The 21,048-nt window shown below is 39.1% G+C and overlaps 1 protein-coding gene across 1 annotated transcript in view; it reads left to right on the plus strand.

Moving 5' to 3' along the window:
* Positions 1 to 234: 234 nt before the first annotated feature.
* Positions 235 to 21,048, plus strand: part of LOC135094457 (endoglucanase E-4-like) — a 35,685-nt gene continuing 14,871 nt past the window's right edge. Inside the window, exons 1-7 of the mRNA XM_063994554.1 lie at positions 235 to 397; positions 11,284 to 11,426; positions 16,260 to 16,425; positions 17,383 to 17,462; positions 18,000 to 18,141; positions 19,291 to 19,386; positions 19,865 to 19,953. Of these exons, the coding sequence (XP_063850624.1) occupies positions 352 to 397; positions 11,284 to 11,426; positions 16,260 to 16,425; positions 17,383 to 17,462; positions 18,000 to 18,141; positions 19,291 to 19,386; positions 19,865 to 19,953 (762 nt within the window). The 5' untranslated portion in view covers positions 235 to 351. The remainder of the gene's footprint in view (positions 398 to 11,283; positions 11,427 to 16,259; positions 16,426 to 17,382; positions 17,463 to 17,999; positions 18,142 to 19,290; positions 19,387 to 19,864; positions 19,954 to 21,048) is intronic.

Raw genomic sequence — 21,048 nt, forward strand, 5'->3', positions numbered from 1 at the left:
TTCGTTAATTTATGGATAAGTAACTATCCATAAATCACTATGCGTTGAATGGTACTTGTTTTATCATAAGAGTCAGCCACATTTTTGTGAAAAACTGACACACACATAGAGATCATGCACTTATTATCTGTATCATCATCTATATTATCATCATCGTCGTCAGTGTCCTTCAAAAAACCATGAGTCATTATTTGATAAACAGATAATGAAGCCATGAAGAAAAGCTCGGATGAAAACAGATGTAAAACGGACTTTGTCAGAAGTCGTCACGGGTCAGAGGAAGGTAGGTACATAATACGATAGAGCTTTGAAGGGACACCAGTGGACCGCTGGCAGCAACCAAGGGAAGAAATGGATGCTATCTCCCTACTCGCGCTCCTGTTCCTCTTCTTTGCCGGTAAGTGGCATTCACTGGTATATCTCCTCTAAGGGTATTGGGAGAACGACGTAAAAAATAGATGTCATTAGCAGAAAGGAATAGTTTCAGGCATAATAAAACAACTTTGCTGTTCCCGCATCATGTTAGTATTAATTCGGTATTAGCGCTTCAGCTTCATGAAATTTAGCTTCGTGAAATACTAGTAAGAGTAATTTTATATGTATTCACGCTAGACCAATAAACAATGATATATATATATATATATATATATATATATATATATATATATATATATATATATATATATATATATATATACATAGAGAGAGAGAGAGAGAGAGAGAGAGAGAGAGAGAGAGAGAGAGAGAGAGAGAGAGAGAGAGAGAGAGAGAGAGAGCTAGAAGGAGCGCGAACGTTTTAGCATTGGTAGGATCTTAATTCGCTAAAAGCGGGTTTATATGGGGCTGTTTTTCCACCCGGCTGCTTGCAGCCACCCGGAACAACCGGCAGGTTTCACCTGAAAGCATTCACACGGTGGAGGGCAGCCGCTAGCCCGTTATCCGGCTGCATAAAAAAAAAAAAAAAAATCAATCAATCAATCCGAGGTGGTTGGTAAAATTGCGATATTGGTGTGCTTGAATAAAAATGATTGTGGACTCGTTGTTGGTCTATACAGCCTTGCAGGCTGTGGTGCTTATGATGCCTTCCAGTATACATGCTGGGACACTGGCTTCTTCAGCGACTTTGTAAACGAATCAATTCCGCGTCTATTCTCCAGATTTTTTATAAATAAATTTAAATATTTTATTTACTTATTGCATATAAAAGAACAATTAATGGTTATTACTCTAACACTTGTCAACAATATTCCTCCTATTTTTAATTTTATATTGACAATTGTTCTCATTTGACCCTAGAAAACTTAGCGGTTTCCCGGCTGCTCCCACAATTCAGAAAATCGCGGTTGCAGACAGCCGCGAATTGCCTCGTACAAACCCCCTTAACGTTTCAGAATGATTTCATCATCAAAGCAACAGCGAATAAAGATTCCACTGTCGCCAAGATGTTTGTGCTTTCTCTGTGTCTTTGTGCTGTGGCGATTCGCTTCATCTTGCGTCTACGCTTTATGTGCAGAAAAGCTTTGCACTGGGCAAAATACTGCGTACGACGAAGGCGACAAGATACAATGCAGGTTTCTTACCATATTCCGTCTCTTCAGCTGAAAAGCTCACACCAGGGCCAACTGTGCGCACCACTTGCCGCTATCAGGAAGTGCAACGCGTATGATTGTTACTGGTTGCAGTTAGTAAAGAAACATCAAGGAAGGACGTGGAGTTGAACAACATGGAACAGATTCACAAATAAAAGAAAAAAAAATAAAGTAGAATAAATAGAATATAAAATATAGGTAAAACAAAAACTGAAATGCTTAGTTATGTTAGTTGGCCAGCTTCAGGCAGGATGGGGAAAAAAGCAGATTAAAGGCCGATTCACACACATCAGTGACGTGTCAGTGCCGCGTCCGCTCAGTGCTTCAGTGTCAGTGACAAAAAATATCGTTGCTTTGAATTCAACCGAAGCATTTACACACGTCCGGCGCAGTACAGTGTTTTGACTCTCAGTGACCGTTACGTCTCCGTTCCGTGAAGCTGAGTATAGTCGCCACCGATATTATTTAGATTTTCACGGACGCCGGACGAGTGTTCTGAGCTGTCAAGAAAATGGATGACGAACTACTTACTGAATTGGAGCGAAACCATCCTGTTCTTTATGATCTGTCACAACCAAAATATATGGATTGCAATTTCAAGCAAGATATATGGAATAAAATAGAAGAAATGAAAGATGCTAAGTTGAGTCTCTATTTTACTGAACAATATCCTGAAGCAGTTTTTGGACATTCTGAAGTACTTGAAAAATTTTGTTTCATCATCGGTTAATTCCTTGTACAGAGTCACAAACTCATCTTCAGTTTCTCTTTTCTGCCACGCTTCATGTACCCACTTTCTCTTCTTCACTTTTTGTTCTGCCTCTTCCTCTTCATCAAGCATTATGGCAATCATTGTCAACACCACGTCCGAAAACATTGCCATCCTGGAAAACACTGATTTCACGCTGTACGACATCACCACAGATGTGTGTGCGTAGACGTTAAGGAAACAACACGGGTATCACTGACACTGAGCGGACGCGGTACTGACACGTCACTGATGTGTGTGAATCGCCTTAAACACGTGATTGAATTTATGAAATGTCCTTCACTGCAGCATGGCCAAGAGGCTCAAACTCCAGAGTTATCCCAATTTAGGTACGCATTGCAGTCAAAGCAGGTAGTGCTATTTTCTTATTTGGCAAAGACGGAAAGGGGGAAACACTACAAAACTCTTTTAGTTCATTTTAGACATTTCTTCAAAAGTTTCTATGATTACTTACTGGGGACGGTACACTCTGTGTATCCGCTTATCCAGGTCAACAAGGAAACACCAAACACTACTTAGAAGCTTCAGTACAATAACAGGCTGCGGTACAGAGCGTAGCAGACATCACGGAAATTGACACCCAGGAGGCTAGGTGGCAACTGACTGAGGAGCAACAGCGGGACGATACGCCAATATAAAGTGATCTTGGATATAAACAATAAATAATAATAATAATGATAACGATAACAATAACAATAATAATAACTGCAATAATAATATATAAATAATTTACACAACATAATGTGTCAAGTGTTTTGTGGAAGGACAGAAAGAGGAAAAGAATTTTATATAGGGATTATGTATCAGGTAAATGTGTAAAAGTATATATATATATATATATATATATATATATATATATATATATATATATATATATATATATATATATATTATTGTACTACGTATATGTAATATTGCATAGCTAATTAAGTATGAAGGGAAGCAGCTTAGCTTGAAAGGAGAGAGAGAGAGAGAGAGAGAGAGAGAGAGAGAGAGAGAGAGAGAGAGAGAGAGAGAGAGAGTGTGTGTGTGTGTGTGTGTGTGTGTGTGTGTGTGTGTGTGTGTGTGTGAAGTAACGTAAAGTAAACTTATTGCCATTTAATGATGAACAAATTATGTACATTTAAATATATGATAAACATTGGCACAGGCTACCAAGCAAAAGCTTCCCGGCAGACAGGTATATTTATCATAATTTATTGGCTGCATCTGATATTAAGAATATTGAAATACAGTATTACAAACTGACACTAGCCCCTTTTCTGTTGAAATACAGTATTAGAAACTGACAGTAGCCCCTTTTCTGTTCCCTCCTACTTTTTACATCCTCATTTTCAATCCAAAGCTGGATGTTGCGTCTATGTGCACAACGACTTAACCTGTTCTTGTGCTTACGCTCTTGAATCTTTCGAGTTTTCCACCATCTGGCTACGACTACAGTCATTCTCAAACTAAATTTATCCGTATACCTCTCACATAATTTCTCTGAATATAAGTTCTTTGACTACTTAACTTCCAAAGTGGAGCACATTCTGACTCTTCCCTTTTGCGGACATCTCCATTCTTGGAGACTTCAATGTTCACCACCAGCTTTCGTTTTCCTCTCCCTTCACTGACCATCCTTTAACTTTGCTATCCTCCGCGACCTAAAGCAATTGGTGCAGCACCCTACTCGTATTCCTGGCCGTCTTGGAGATACGCCTAACATTCTTGACCTTTTCCTAATCTCTAGTCCTGCTTATGCTGTTACATTATCATCTCTGTTGAGCTCGTCCGATCACAATCTCATATCTGTATCTTGTCCTATCACTCCAATCCCTCCTTAGGATCTCCTAAGCGGAGATGCCTCTGGCATTTTGTGTCTGCTAGTTGGGGAGACCTGAGGATGTAGTTTGCTGATTTTCCTTGGAATGACTACTGCTTCCATATCAGAGACCCGTCTCTATGTGCCGAGAGCATACCAGAAGTGATAGTGTCTGGTATGGAGGCGTACATTCCTCACTCTTCTTCTCGACCGAAACCATCCAAACCTTGACTTAACACAGCCTGTTCTCGTGCTGTATATGATAGAGAAGTGGCCCACAAAAGGTACTTTACCCTTCCATCACCAGAATCTCATGCGCTTTATATTTCTGCCCGGAACCATGCCAAGTCTGTTTTCCAACCAACCAAAAACTCCTTCATTGATAGTGTCAAAAATCTTTCACGATCTAATCCTTCCTGTGACTTCTGGCACCTAAGCAAAAACATCTGCAATAACTTTGCTTCTTTTTTCCCTCCTTTATTTCAACGAGATGGCACCACTGCTATCACATCTATCTGAAGCTAAACTCATCGCTCAAACCTTTGTTAAAAACTCTACCTTGGATGATTCAACGCTTGTTCTCCACCCTCTAATTACTTCATGCTACCTGTTAAAATTCTTTGCAATGATGCTTTCCGAAACTGTGCCTCCGTGCTTGCACCTTTTTTTTACTGAGTATTGAACATTCTCTTTCAGAGATTTTGGTGAAACTTTTGCTGTTGCCTTAGCAATATTTTGACGAAAGCTATTGATAAAGTCTGGCACAAGGCTTTGATTTCCAAACTACCCTCCTACGGCTTCTATCCTTCTCTCTCTGTAACTTCATCTCAAGTTTCTTTTCTGACCGTTCTATTGCTGCTGTGGTAGACGGTCACTGTTCTCCTAAATTTATTAACAATGGTGTTCCTCAGGCTTCTATCCTGTCACGCACTCTCTTCCTTTTATTCATCAATGATCTTCCAAACCAGACTTCTTGTCCTATTCATTCCTACGGTGAAGATTCCATCCTGCACTTTTCTACGTCTTTTTGTAGACGTCCAACCCTTCAGGAAGGGTTCAATCCCTTCAGGATTCTTAAACATTTATCACTTCACAACCTTCTATCTGATCGCCAGTACGGGTTCCGTCAAGGCCGCTCTACTAGTGATCTTCTGGCTTTCCCTACTAAGTCTTGGTCATCCTCTTTTAGAAATTTTGGTGAAATTTTTGCCGGTGAACTCACTTTTGGTGAACTTTTTGCCTTGGACATATCAAAAGCTTTTGATAGTCAGGCACAAAGCTTTGATTTCCAAACTACCCTCCTACGGCTTCTATCCTTCTCTCTGTAACTTCATCTCAAGTTTCCTTTCTGACCGTTTTATTGCTGCTGTGGTAGACGGTCACTGTTCTTCTCCTAAATGTTGGACGTCTTTTTGTAGACGTCCAGCCCTTCAGGAAGTAAACAGCTCATGCAGGAAAGTTAGAGAACGCCTGACGTCAGATTCCTCTTAAATTTCTGATTGGGGCAGAGGAAACTTAATATTGTTCAATGCCTCAAAAACTCAATTCCTCCATCTGTGAACTCGACACAACCTTCCAGGCAACTATTCCTTCTTTTTCAATGACACTCAACTGTCCTCCTCTTCTACACTGAACATCCTCGGTCTGTCCTTTTCTTATGATCTAAACTGGAAACTTCACATCTCATCTCCAGCTAAAACAGTTTCTATGAAGTTAGACTTTCTGAGACATCGCCAGTTTTTCTCACCAGTTTTTTTTTCTCTCAGTTTTTCTTCCAGACAGGGTGGAATCAAAAGTTTTCGTCTCACCAACTCCTCTCCTCCAACTGAGTGTCTTCAGCCACTTTCTCATCGCTGCAATGTTGCATCTCTTGCTATTTTCTACCGCTATTTTCATGCTAACTGATCTTTCTGATCTTGATAACTGCATGCCCCCTCTCCTTCCGCCGCCTCGCTGCACGAGACTTTCTTCTTTCTCTCATCCTTATTCTGTCCACCTCTATAATGTAAGAGTTAACCAGTGTTTTTCATTCATCCCTTTCTCTGGTAAACTCTGGAACTCCCTGCATGCTTATGGACCTGATGGGGTCCCTCCTTTTGTTCTCCGAGACTGTGCCTCCGTGCTTGCACCTTGCCTAGTCAAACTATTTCAGCTCTGTCTGTCAGCATCTACCTTTCCTTCTTGGTCGAAGTTTGCCTACATTCAACCTGTTCCTAAAAAGGGTGACCGTTCTAATCCCTCAAACTACCGTCCTATTGCTTTAATTTCCTGCCTATCTAAAGTTTTTGAATTTATCCTCAACAAGAAGATTCTTAAACATTTATCACTTCACAACCTTCTATCTGATCGCCAGTACGGGTTCCGTCAAGGCCGCTCTACTAGTGATCTTCTGGCTTTCCCTACTAAGTCTTGGTCATCCTCTTTTAGAGATTTTGGTGAAATTTTTGCCGGTGAACTCACTTTTGGTGAACTTTTTGCCTTGGACATATCAAAAGCTTTTGATAGTCAGGCACAAAGCTTTGATTTCCAAACTACCCTCCTACGGCTTCTATCCTTCTCTCTGTAACTTCATGTCAAGTTTCCTTTCTGACCGTTTTATTGCTGTTGTGGTAGACGGTCACTGTTCTTCTCCTAAATCTGTTAACAGTGGTGTTCCTCAGGGTTCTGTCCTGTCACCCACTCTCTTCTTATTCATTAATGATCTTCTAAACCAAACTTCTCGTCCTATCCACTCCTACGCTGATGATACCACCCTACACTTTTCCACGTCTTTTCATAGACGTCCAACCCTTCAGGAGGTAAACATTTCACGCAGGGAAGCCACAGAACGCTTGAATTCTGATCTTTCTAAAATTTCTGATTGGGGCAGAGCAAACTTGGTATTGTTCAATGGCTCAAAAACTCAATTTCTCCATCTATCAACTCGACACAACCTTCCAGACAACTATCCTCTCTTCTTCAATGACACTCAACTGTCCCCTTCTTCTACACTGAACATCCTTGGTCTGTCCTTTATTTATAATATGAACTGGAAACTTCACATCTCATCTCTAGCTAAAACAGCTTCTATGAAGTTAGGTGTTCTGAGACGTCTCCGCCAGTTTTTCTCACACCCCCCCCGGCTGCTAACTCTGTACAAGGGCCTTATTCGTCCATGTATGGAGTATGCTTCACATGTCTGGGAGGTTCCACTCATACTGCTCTTCTAGACAGGGTGGAATCAAAAGCTTTTCATCTCGTCAACTCCTCTCCTCTAACTGAATGTCTTCAGCCTCTCTCTCATCGCCGCAATGTTGCATCTCTAGCTGTCTTCTACTACTATTTTCATGCTAACTGCTTTTCTGATCTTGCTAACTGCATGCCTCCCCTCCTCCCGCGGCCTCGCTCCCCATGACCTTCTTTCTCTCACCCCTATTCTGTCCACCTCTTTAACGCAGGAGTTAACCAGAATTCTCAATCATTCATCCCTTTCTATGGTAAACTCTGGAACTTCCTGCCTGCTTCTGTATTTCCACCTATCTATGACATGAATTCCTTCAAGAGGGAGGTTTCAAGACACCTATTCATCAATTTTTGACTACAGCTTTGACCCTTTTATGGGACTGGCATTTCAGTGGGCATTTTTTTATTGGATTGTTGTTGCCCTTGGCCAGTATCCCTCCTACATAAAAAAAAAATATCCTTCTTTATTTCCACCTTTCTATGATTTGAATTCCTTCAGGAGGGAAGCTTGAAGACACTTATCACTCAGTTTTTTGACTACCGCTTTGCACCGTATTCGGAGACCGGCATCTCAGTGAGTTTTTTTTTTTTATTTGATTTTTGTTATCCTTGGCCGGTGTCCTTCCTACATAAAAAATGAATAAATAAATAAATAAATAAATAAATAAATAAATAAATAAAAATTAAAATTAAATAAATAAATGTATATAACAATCAAGTGATTAGTTCTACTACTATTACTACAGTAATAGTAGTAGAACAAACAAGTGTTATTAATTATAGTAAGACAAACGGTAATAGTAGAGGAAATAAGTAGTAGTGCTAGCCGAGCAAAAAAGTAACAATAATAGTATTAGTACAGTAATTAGAAATATCAATAAAATAAACTTAAAACAAATATCACAATGAAATAAGAAATATACAAGAAATAATGAAAATAAGAAATATAATCTAAAATAACCATTATTAATTTCCCTGATTATGCAAATTTTGCTTATTATACAAATTAAATTTAATAGATGTGTTAAATAGGGGAAGATTACCATTACTAACAAGACTCTTAATATCTACGGAGAGTGAATTCCACAGGTGAGTTCCGGAGCACAACAAACTGTTTTGAAAGAGAATGGTTCTGAAGTGAGGACACATTAGAAATTATTACCTGGAGTATTGTGTGAAGTGCTTACCAGCCTGAAAGGTTGTGTTCCCTGATACTGTGTGATGCATTTTTAAATAAACAGTAAAACAAAATACTTAAGGATATTTACAAAACTAAGAAATTTGTATGTAGAAAGTACACCTTGTGTTGACTCAAATCTGTTCATAGAAAACATGTATCTAAAGATTATATTTTGTGCTATTGCGAATTTTTTTGAGAAGAGAGTGCTAAGTACAAGCCCACACTGATACACACGAAATGAAATGAGGATAAGAGAATGTGTAGTAGATAATGATAAGTGCTTCAGGTGTGAGATGGTTACGGACTCTGTATAAAATGCCACAGATCTTAGATACTTTTAATGCTACAACAATAAATATGTGTGTGTGTGTGTGTGTGTGTGTGTGTGTGTGTGTGTGTGTGTGTGTGTGTGTGTGTGTGTGTGTGTGTGTGTGTGTGTGTGTGTGTGTGTGTGTGTGTGTGTGTGTGTGTGTGTGTGTGTGTGTGTGTGTGTGTGTGTGTGTGTGTGTGTAAGTAAGTAAGTAAGTAAGTAAGTAACGTTAATTAATATAAACAAAAGCATAACGTAATGGATACTTAATAATATTTACATTTCTTAGCTCCGGTTCGTCGAGCTGCACCTCCATGAAGGAAATTTTTCCTAAACATTGTAGAATGGTATGAAAGCTAATTACAACGATTTAGTAATTTTCATACCAAACACAGAAAACATACTATATACAATAACCATAGATGAAAAAAAAAAAAAGACACACTGAAATTGAAATTAAAGGAAATACAAGTAGATATAATATTAATAATATAACACTGAAATTGAAATTAAAGGAAATACAAGTAGATATAATATTAATAATATAACAGAGTCATGAAACAGGAAATTTTTCGCAAAAGAATTATAACATCATTGATTGCTTATTAAATAGATTTTTTTTTTATTTCTCGTAACTAGAAATACTGGTTGTTTGCAAAAAGACCTTTTTTCTCATGAGGCAAACTGTAGAACAACTTAGACCATAGTTTATAACAGTTTTCTTAAATAAAGAAGTTCTATATACAGAACAAATTAGGATATTATTACTTCTAGTATGAGTTTCATTTATATATCTCATCATTCCCTAGATTTATAAATACATATTATCAATAAAGTGAAGTTCTGATGAATGTAGATAAATCATATATGTATTATTTCGTTTCTGTAAATACATTAATTGTTGAATTAATCTTTTCTAATGAAAAATATGCATCTAACGATTTAGTTCTCTGCTACTGTTAATGTATTTAACAAGGAGGGCCATGTGGATGCACATATGGAGACACAATACGGAAAGTGAGGATAACAGAGTGTAATATATGCTGATTAATGCATATAGAGTTAGGCTGTGCGAACTCTGTAGAGGATAGCGGTAATTTCTGAAAGTTTTAAGTATTTGCTCAATATGTGAATTCCAGTTAAACTTTCATCATTTATAATACCTAGAAATTTAGTCTGACAAACTTGTTTTAGTTTCACCGTTCAGTGTTATTGATGGGATTTTGAAAATAAGAAAAAAAAAAAGCTTTTTGAAATAAGGTAAAATCTGTTTGAGATACGTTGAATATTAGTTTATTTGAGTGAGTCCAAGACTTGATATTATTTAACTCTATGTTTGAATTTTCATAAAGCAGATAAATATTTTCATCTTTGAGTAAGAGAAATGTGCCAGCAGTATATATATATTACGAAATTGAATTTTGTTTTACAGTTTGTGATATCTTTAATATAAGTTAGGAAAAAAGTAACGGGCCAAGAACAGAGCCTTGAGGTACACCTTAGTAATAGAATGAAGGTGGTTTGATTTTTATTTATTAATTAATTTATTTATTTTTTGGTGGGGGGCGGTTTGTATCCGGTTCCCCTATTCTAATAGGGTTATGACGGTGTCTCCTAACGAAGGACAGTTAATTTTCGCATTTGGGAACCGTTATACAGAGTGGACGCTTTTTCCAACCTCAGACCATAATCAGGATTTGAATCGCTTGAGAAACCTTCGACTCCCTAAACACGCGGTACTACTTTACCATGGCGTTACTATGCTGCCGTTATCGCGCTCGATCAATCAGCAGGGCGTGTGTCGGTGTGGCGCTTGTACGAATAACAGAGACAGGCCCGGTAAAGTGAAAGGTTACGTCATTATGAACTACTGTACGATATAGTCAGGGAGAATATGGAGGTCTCCGAAACAACAACAAAAGCAACAAGATTGAACGCTGCTTTACACTGCTTTAGGTTATTAAATCCCTTATTTTGTTTTTAATTCTGTGCCCTCCTTTTCACTATTTTGTATTAGATCAGGAACACAATCTGCACGTGACATACTCTCAAATTATATGTACTTGTACCAACCTATCACCCCTTCCTAAAATTAATGTAATCTTTTAAAGATCTCCATTGACTCGGCGCAAACAGCATGGTTATCGAATCCGTTGCAGTCATTTATCCTCCTTATGACCAATTCCTTCCAATCTGTTTGAACTTAACTAAATTTATTGAGCTTCATTTTAATACTTTTTGACCTATCCGCACTGCTAACCTTGAGGGCCTTGTGGACTATGTTGCCGGTGCTTTAGCCCTTATGTGTAGTGTTAATAGTAGTAGTAATAAGTAGTAATAGTAATAGTAGTAGTAGTAGTAGTAGTAGTAGTAGTAGTAGTTTAAAATTTTGGAGTCTGCATTTCCCAGGAGTAGCGGGCCAATGTGACAATGTGAAGGTGCTGCAAGAATGGCAAGGGAACTACCAGGCAGAGTTCAGGGACAACGCGCCCAAAGATATCGACGGTCTGCGCCTTGAACTGAGCTTCCAGTCCAGAGTGTTGCGTCTAGAGGTAACTGTTATGGCTATGCGACCTGCGTTCCTAAACGCTTCGGTATTTTATTTCGACTGCTTTCAGTGGGCTGTACTAAGAGTTATGTGAGTCTTCACGGGTGCTTCCATGATTCTATTGATAGTTTATTAATTGATAGTTCTCCATCATTAATTAGCGAAAGCATCCTTGAACGCTCAACTAATCATCTCTACGACAAAGGACAAAACGTTTAAGAATGTGAGCCTGAGTTTTACATGTGAATATATTCTATTTTTATGAGGGTGCAGCCTAAATATTTTCCATTCTGTGTAATATATATATATATATATATATATATATATATATATATATATATATATATATATATATATATATATATATATATATATATATATATATATATACATATATTTATATATATGGACACGCTGGGGAGGCTGGTATTTATGCAGTGAAGCGAGGTGTCGGTCTAGGCCATAAGAGGCGCTGATTGGCTGGTACAGCGCGATTGGTGGGTTCGTTATGTGGGTGCGGTGGGAAATACTGTTTGGTTGGCTCCGGCTGGCTGGTGGGCTTGCCATGTGGCGGTGGTGCTTGATCTCTTCTCATGCTCGGCATGGCCTGTAAATCCTCAGCTTGTACATTAAGTCTGGGGTTGAATTTTTTCATGTACAGTGCTCCAAGTATTGCAAAGCGTTTCGCATCTGCACACATATCTAAAATTTCGATGTTTTCTTCCAGGTCTTTTCTTGTGATTTTGATGCCGTGCTGCTGTTGTACTCGTAAGTGTATATTCTTGGCGCTCCGGATGTTAGGTGGCAGGTGAGCCGTCGAGATAGTTTCGTCGTGGTCATGCCAGTGTAAGTTGATGGAGAACTTCAGTTTCCTCGTTTACGGGTAAACTTATACACAGCGTGTGATTTTTGGGTTGTCTCTTTTTCTATGTGGGGACTGTTTCTGAGTAGGAGGTGGCTGGTTTTCTTGTTCCTGTAGTATATTTGGAGCTTTATTTTCCTTTCTGGGTCTGTGGGCTTGACATTTCTTTTTCACTATTTGTGTAACGATTCTTTCATCTTTGCATGCTGAGGAGAAGAAAGCCCGGTAGTATATGGTGATGTCAGGTTTTCTTGAGTCTTCAGGGGAGCTGGAGTTATGCCACTTACCGATGATCTTGCTTTGGTGGACGATGTTCTTATATTCCCAACATCTGCAGCCTGCAATCTGCATCTGATTTTCTCCACATCCTCAAGAGCAACACCGCCGATAGTGATATCGCTTCACCTGATGTGAAACAAGTTTTTACCAGTGTTCCAGTCAAACGCACCATCGACTACTTCATTGACAGAGTGTACCATAACGACTCTGCACCCCAACTTGACATTCCTGAAACTGCACAAGGCGGACTCCTCGAATGCTGCACAATGGAAGCCCCTTTTACCCCCTCTCGGGGAAACAAGTATCGTCAAGAAGATGTGTTCAAAAAGATTGTCGCTATATTGACGACATATTCATCAAGACTGCAAGCAACGTTGGTGCTGACCAGCTCAAGCGTTGCCTTGAAGAAATTTTTGGTCTCAACTTCACCATAGAACACAGTGTAAACGGTACCATGTCCTTCCTCGACGTACTCGTGAAGCAACAGCAAGTGAAGCTCAATACAGCAGTGTATGTCAAAGCAACTAACCCTGGGCACTGCCCTAATGAAAGGAGCGAATGTCCTGACCGATGTAAGGACTCTACTATCGGTGCTTACATCCGAAGAGCACCCACACACTGCAGCACTTAGCAGCAAGTGCATGAAGAAATAGAAAGGGCAACACAAGTATTGATAAACAACGGCTTCAGTGAAAAGAACATCGTCCACCAGAGCAAGCAGATCATCGATAACTGGCATAACTCCGGCTCCTCTGAAGACTCAAGAAAGCCTGACATCACCATATACTACCGTCCTTTCTTCTCCACAGCATACAAAGAAGATGAAAGAATCATTACACAAATAGTGAAAGGAAATGTCAAGTCCACAGACCCTGAAAAGAAGATAAAGCTCCAAATATACTACAGGAACAAGAAGGCCAGCCACCTCCTACTCAGAAACAGTCCTCACAGAGAAAGAGGGACAACCCATAAGTCACACGCAGTGTATAAGTTTACCTGTAAACGAAGAAACTGTAAAGTCCTCCCTTCAACTTACATTGGCATGACCACGACGAAGCTATCTCGACGGCTCACCTGCCACCTAACATCAGGAGCGCCAAGAATACACTTACAACATTTGCACGGCATCAAAATCACAAGAAAAGACCTGGAAGAAAACACTGAAATTTTAGGTAAATATACAGATACGAAACGACTTGCAAAATTTGAAGCACTACATAAAAGAATTCAATCCAAGGTTCAATGTACAGCTGAGGATTTACAGGCCCTGCCGAGTATGAGAAGGGATCAAGCACCGCCGCCACATAGCAAGCCCACCAGTCAAACGAAGCCAACCAGTCAGCGCCTCCTACCGCACCTACATAACGAGCCCACCAGTCGCTCTGTACCAGCCAATGAGCGCCTCCTACGGCCCTGACCGCCTCCTCGGCTCACGGTGTGTATATATATATATATATATATATATATATATATATATATATATATATATATATATATATATATATATATATATATATATATATATATATATATACTTTCTTTTATAATTTGTTATATTTTCATTGCTTTTCTTTCATCATACAAGACCTTGACATTTATTTATTTATTTATTATTTTTTTATTTATCTATTTATTTATTTTTTTTTGTATGAGTATTTAGATATAGCAGTGGTGATGACAAGTGTGTGTGGGTGGTAATGGTGGTGGTGGTGGCGGTGATAGTGGTGGGCAGTATTGGTGGTGGCGGTGATGCTGGTGGTGGTGATGGATAAGCAAAGAATGGTCACGATACAATTTGCCACACCTAGAAATCATGGGGAAGAACGACTGTTTATGCTATTCTTGTTTTTAAATTAACCCAATTTCCTTAAGCCACTTAGGCTGTGTTAGTATATATTTCTTGTATATGATTCAGGTTGTTTAGTCTGTTAATGAGAGGTGTCATGAATTGCAGGGTTTGTGGTGGCTTTCTGAACCAGTTACATCTGATATGTGATCTCATAATTGTCATATAAATACAAATGATACTAATGTGAATAAATTGGGTGAGGAAAAGTAAGTTTACCTTAAATATCAGAATAAATATGTACACATTTTTTTTCTTCTTAGATTGCTGGTGACGGCAAATGTTATAAGTATCCACTCGTGATATGTGTTTGAGAATGTTGAACAGCAATGGGATCAAATTATGGCTTTCGAGCACTCCCGCCAAGACTAAAGATCTTTATTACATGTAATGGTTAATCGTTATGGAGATTCTTAAGGGCTCACTTCTAAAGACAACTATTTGCATAATTTTTATTTCTAAATCTAACTCAAGGAGGGGTTGTACGATCTGGACCTAAAAAAAAAAAAAAAAAAAAAAAGAATTCAATTTTTTGCATTTTTCCGCTTCTTTTGATATATGCAGTTTTGATAAAAAAAAAAATATCCCTTTATGTAATAAGGTCTTCTGTCATGAAATTCCATGGTTTCGCATTCCGCGAGACATGCATGATAAGTTTTATTCCCTTTTTTATCCTTTTTTTTTTTTTTTTTCATATTCTCATACCCGTTTTTCTTTAGTTTTCTATGAAAATCTACGGTTCTCCCGCTACTTACATTAGAGAGCACGAAAGTCTATTTCTCTCAGATTTATATACGAAAAATAAAAATACATATTTATCTTTTCGTAAATCCAGCAAGTAATCAATGTATCTGCAATATTTTATTCATTTTAAGCAGTTAAATACTGGTTTTTACTTAGAAATATGGCGAAATATATATAAAAAAAATTGTTTTTCCCCTCCCCCGCGCGTGAAATCATGAATCGCTTTACGCCTATGTACAAAACCAATCTGACTAACTAAATGAAACTATTTCTGCTTTTTCAACATATTTTGATTCATATATCATGTGAATTTCAAGTCCTTAGCTGCAATAGGTGAATTATAGTAACACCTTAAATTTTAGGACGCGACATCTCAATGAGGCGGATTTTGGCATATAAAAATGATCTCCTCCGTTGTTATTCCTGTTACACATATATGGGATATTGCAGCTTATGAAACTATGAGAGGTAAACAAAGTCTGCTATCGAAATTTTTGTTTGGAGTTGATTTTGAGTTTTGACAAATATTTGAAAGTCAAAATTTTTTTGATTTTTCATTGAACAATAAAAAAAAGATTATCGTACAAGAAAAACGATAGCAAACCTTGTTCTCCTATTCTTCCTGATTAAAATTCTTCTTAAATTAAAGACATTGGTCAATAAATAAGGGAGGAGATACGAGTTCAACATAGACAATTTAACATGCGATTAGAGAATTTACAACCCCCTCTCAACCAGATGTAAACATAACATGTTTTTCCTTCATCGTTTCCTAAACTCTTAATTTCAAATTAATATAACGTTAGTTTGTCCTAACTCGCAGCAACAGCGAGCACACTGCCTCTGCTTCCACTAGTCCACCACGTCATAATGCTGCGCGGTGATGCCGTGGATCGTCATCCTTTTATATCTCAATAAAACAACAAATACGTATTACGTATATTACTATACTATTAGTACTCGTATAGTACTGCCATACACGCAGACACCACACCCCACACTCAGCGTGGCGCGTGCACACAGTTAAGAAAAAACATTCTATGTAGGAAAAATTTGCGGAGAGCAACAACTAAGCATTACTAAAGTTACAATAATCTTTCCTGCAGCTACAAAAAGGAAGCGTAGAACAGGTTGATGACTTCACTTTCATCATCACTGACCCAGCACTGAAGGTATCTGCGGGTGAGGAAGTATGGTACCTAATCCAAGTCTACTACTACTTCACCTTCCCCCAGGTGGTGAAAAATGTGATGAACGACGAACTGCTGTGTGGTGAGTAGTGTGGTGATGGAATCGCCTAATGAAATATTTTTATGTTCTTTACCCATAGCGCCATTAGGCAATTTTTGTTGCAACCCTTCTTTTCTTCTTTTGGAGCCTTAGATGGTCGGCCTCTTATAGTCGGTAGAGGCTTAGTCAGTCCCTCCGTGGTGCAACGTCTAGCGCGCCTGACTACAAATCCGAGGATCTCGGTCTGCATCTGGGCTGGAGCATGCGGCGCAGAGCTCATGCAGCCGTTGGTTGATAAATAGGTGTCTGGGGAAACCTGGGAAAAGTAAACAGTAGAAACCCTGAAGTCACAGTCCCGGAGTAAGGGATGAGCTGTGGGGCCATGTGGATCTATTTCGTATGACTAACTTTTTGCTCTACCTTTTAATAGGTCGGCTCGCCCGTGATGTCATGGGCAGATTAAAAATCTGTAGATTAAAAATCTGCCCATGATAATGCCTTTGCAAAAGCTCATTCCGCCCTCCAGAGCTTCTTGATGTAGTTGTCGTCAAAGACAGGATTGATAAAGAATGAGGGTGTTCGGCCACTCGGCAACAGTTTAAAAATTATCAGCTTTCGCCAGAGCTCGAACTTGGGTCTCCGAAGTCACTACGCCTGACTTCTGACCACTTGACCATCGCTTCTTTTCTGATTGATGCCATTGATTGGTTGATTAACTGACTGACTGATGAAGCAGTTGGCTGACTGAGTGTTGGGTCATTGATCCATTCGTTTATTGCTCGAATGACGGATTGGTTAGTTAATTTCATGTTTGATTGGAGGTGTAAAATAGCTTATACAGTTTTCTTTGAAGTCTGAAGTAAGGAGATGAATATGAGAAGTTGTGATGTTCACCAACTAGACCCCTGACAATGGAATTAAAATAGAGGATGAAATTATAGAAATTATCCATTAATGTATTTGTTTACAACTGAAAATGATCTCCCTGCAACCACACAGAGGACAACACACTCACCACTCCAGAGCCAATGGTCAACCCATGTGATGCAACAGGAATGAAGCCTCATGACTATGCACAGGTAACTAACTCTTTAAGTCCTTTAAGACAGCAAAGTAAGCCTGCAGTAAAGAGAAGAACCAACTTCCAAAGATTAGAATTTCATCAGCACTATGTATTATAAGGATTGTAAGTAAAAAAAAAAAAATGTATTTGTAGCCAAAAATAATAATAATAAAAAAGACATATGTGTACTTGTATCACAAGTAAAATCAACACCAACATTTAATTGTTTTATCAGAAAAAAATGAATTGAATTGAGACTAATGTTGTATATTCTTAAATTCCACTTTCACATAACAAATAATTGAGATGCATTACACTTTCATCTGCATTTTACTATTTTTTTACTCTCTCTCTCTCTCTCTCTCTCTCTCTCTCTCTCTCTCTCTCTCTCTCTCTCTCTCTCTCTCTCTCTCTCTCTCTCTCTCTCTCTCTCTCTCTCTCTCTCTCTCTCTCTCTCTCTCTCTCTCTCTCTCTCTCTCTCTCTCTCTCTCTCTCTCTCTCTCTCTCTCTCTCTCTCTCTCTCTCTCTCTCTCTCTCTCTCACTTCATATCAGGTCCTGTGCATGTCGTATGTGTTCTATGAGGCACAGAGGTCGGGTCCACTGCCTGCTGACCAGCGAGTGACCTGGCGTGGTGACTCGGCCCTCGATGATGGCTCGGACGTGGGCCATGACCTGTCTGGAGGCTACTATGACGGTGAAAGAGGGCAGGGGGAGAGGGGTGCAGGGATACGAAATGTGTGAGAAGGGAGGGGAGGGTATGGTTAACTGTTAAGGGGATATGAACTTTCTGATTTAGAAGAAGGTACAGACACAAATCCCCTTTCCTTCAATGCCACTAAACTGTCCCTAAACTGTCCCTGTCTGATACAAGAAACCTAACTGGGCACTCCTTTTCTGAAAATCTCAACTCAAAATTCCATATAATATAATCTTTTACTGAAAGTTTCCAGTTACAATAGTTTAGTTTTCAGTGTTGTTGCTGCCAATTATTTTTGTTTCCATCTTCATTTACGAAAATATTGCTGTGTACTCACATCAACATTCTGGAAATATTCAAGACCCAAGAGCAGCCCTGTACAACCTGCGGCCTTCAAGACAATCCAGTGAGGTCCAATCCTTCAAAACTAAATATCGTACAGTGCGATCCGACCCTTCGAAACTAAATATCGTACAACAGACCCATAAGGTCCACCTGCCAATCCGAAAATATAGAACTAAACTTTATTTTACTTGAAATTCCTAATATGTCAGTTTCAACATATTAGCAGTTTAAGTAACTAGGATTTAATTCTATATTATCGAATTGGCGTTGGATCTAATGAGAGGTAGTAGACACCTGCCGAAACGATAATGACTCCCAGTGAGGTCTAAAGCACTGTTCAGGGGATGTTGTGAACTTATCATTAAACCCAGCTGTGACCTCACTGAACGTTTCCTTTTGTGTCTCACAACACAAGGGGGCAGTCACACCCTGCCTTTTAAAGACAACTCTCTTCCTCCACACAAAACTACAAGCTCCTAATAACAGACACACCTTTCGCTCAAAATTTCAAAATTATATTGACTCTTACACCAGCTTCGGAGTCCCTATCTGCTCAAACCTTTGCTAAAAACTCTACCTTGGACGATTCTGGGCTTGTTCCTCCCTCTCCTCCACCCTCTGATTACTTCATGCTACTTATTAAAATTCTTCGCAATGATGTTTTCCATGCTTATGGACCTGATGGGGTCCCTCCTATTGTTCTCCGAAACTGTGCCTCTGTGCTTGCACCTTGCCTAGTCAAACTCTTTCAACCCCGTGTTGTCCCGACCACGCTAACCACTGTCTTTCTTCCATACATAGCTGGGGACCACGTCAAGTTTGGGTTTCCGATGGCCTTCACCACCACCATGCTGGGCTGGGGACTAGTGGACTTCCTGGAGGGGCACCAGGAGGCAGGTAGGGGCAGGAGTAGCGGCACGACCAGGAGGATGCATTGGATGAAAAAAGTTATAATAATAACAATGTCTCTTGAGTTTTACAAGCAAAATTTAATCTACTACCGACTTGCAAGGTATATTGCAGCTTCACCGCTGCCGTTGGCGTTACCAAGCAGGCACTGCAGGGAAGAGAGAGTCAGACTTTATCCCCTATGATAATAATAGTAATAATAACAATAATAATAGTAGTAGTAGTAGTAGTAGTAGTAGTGGTAGAAGTAATAATAATAATAATAATAATAATAATAATAATAATAATAATAATAATAATAATAATAATAATAATAATGATAATAATAATAATAATAATAATAATAATAATAATAATAATAATAATAATAATAATAATAATAATAACAATAATAATAGTAACACCCACAACAACAACAACAATAATAGCGGTGATACGAAAGTCATGCCAACTGTCCATCTTTCAGGTCAGGAGAAGTATGGGTTGGCTGCCATCAAGTGGGCGACAGATTATTTTCTGAAGGCACACACTGATACATACGAGTTCTACGGCCAGGTGAGCCTGGCTAACAGTATTAGTATTAGTAGTAGTAGTAGTGCAGCAATAGTAATACCAGTAGTAACACTAGTAATAGTAGTAGTAGTAATAGTAGTAGTAGTAGCAGTAGTAGTAGTAGTAGTAGTAGTAGAAGTAGTAGTAGTAATAGTAGTAGTAGTAGTAGTAGTAGTAGTAGTAGTAGTAGTAGTAGTAATCTCCCTCCTCAGATCTGCCCTCCTGTGTCTCAGGGGGACAAGGCATTCCACTCCCATACCTGCAGACTTAGGAGGCCTCGACTGCGAGGCTACAGTGGTGGAGAGTGGCATAAGAGTAGATAGAGTAGAGGTAGAGTGAATTTATAGTTAACAACTAATGTTTATATTATAGAGTATTAGATATGGTTGGATGCCACATTCATTAGCGAGAGCTGGGGCTAATGACCTCCAAGTAATGGAGCCCCTAATTGACACATCAATAAACATGGGGTGGAGGTATTTTTTTGTAGTAGTAGCAGTAGTAGTAGTAGTAGTAGTAGTAGTACTAGTAGTAATAGTAGTGGAACAATAGTAATAACAATAGTAACACCAGTCGTAGTAGTAGTAGTAGTAGTAGTAGTATAGTAGCAGCAACAATAGTAGGAGCAGTAGCAGTAGTAGTAGTAGTAGTAGCAGTAGTAGTAGTATGTTGTCCTATTGCTCCGATCCCTCCTCAAGATCTCCCTGAGCGGAGGTGCCTCTGGTGTTTTGCCTCTGCTAGTTGGGGGGACCTGAGGAGGTATATTGCTTATTTTCCTTGGAATGGCTACTGCTTCCGTGTCAGAGACCCGTCTCTGTGTGCCAAGCGCATAACAGAGGTGACAGTGTCTGGCATGGAGCCGTACATTCCTCACTCTTTTTCTCGACCTAAACCTTCCTAACCTTGGTTTAACAGAACCTGTTCTCGTGCTGTACATGATAGAGAGGTGGCTCACAAAAGGTACTTGATCCTTCCATCACCAGAATCTCATGCACTTTATATTTCTCCCCGGAACCATGCCAAGTCTGTTCTCTAACTAGCCGAAAACTCGTTTATTAAAAGAAAGTGTCAAAATCTTTCAAGATCTAACTCCCCTCG

The sequence above is a fragment of the Scylla paramamosain genome, chromosome 45 (assembly GCF_035594125.1).
Source record: "Scylla paramamosain isolate STU-SP2022 chromosome 45, ASM3559412v1, whole genome shotgun sequence".
In the NCBI taxonomy this organism is placed as follows: Eukaryota; Metazoa; Arthropoda; class Malacostraca; order Decapoda; family Portunidae; genus Scylla; species Scylla paramamosain.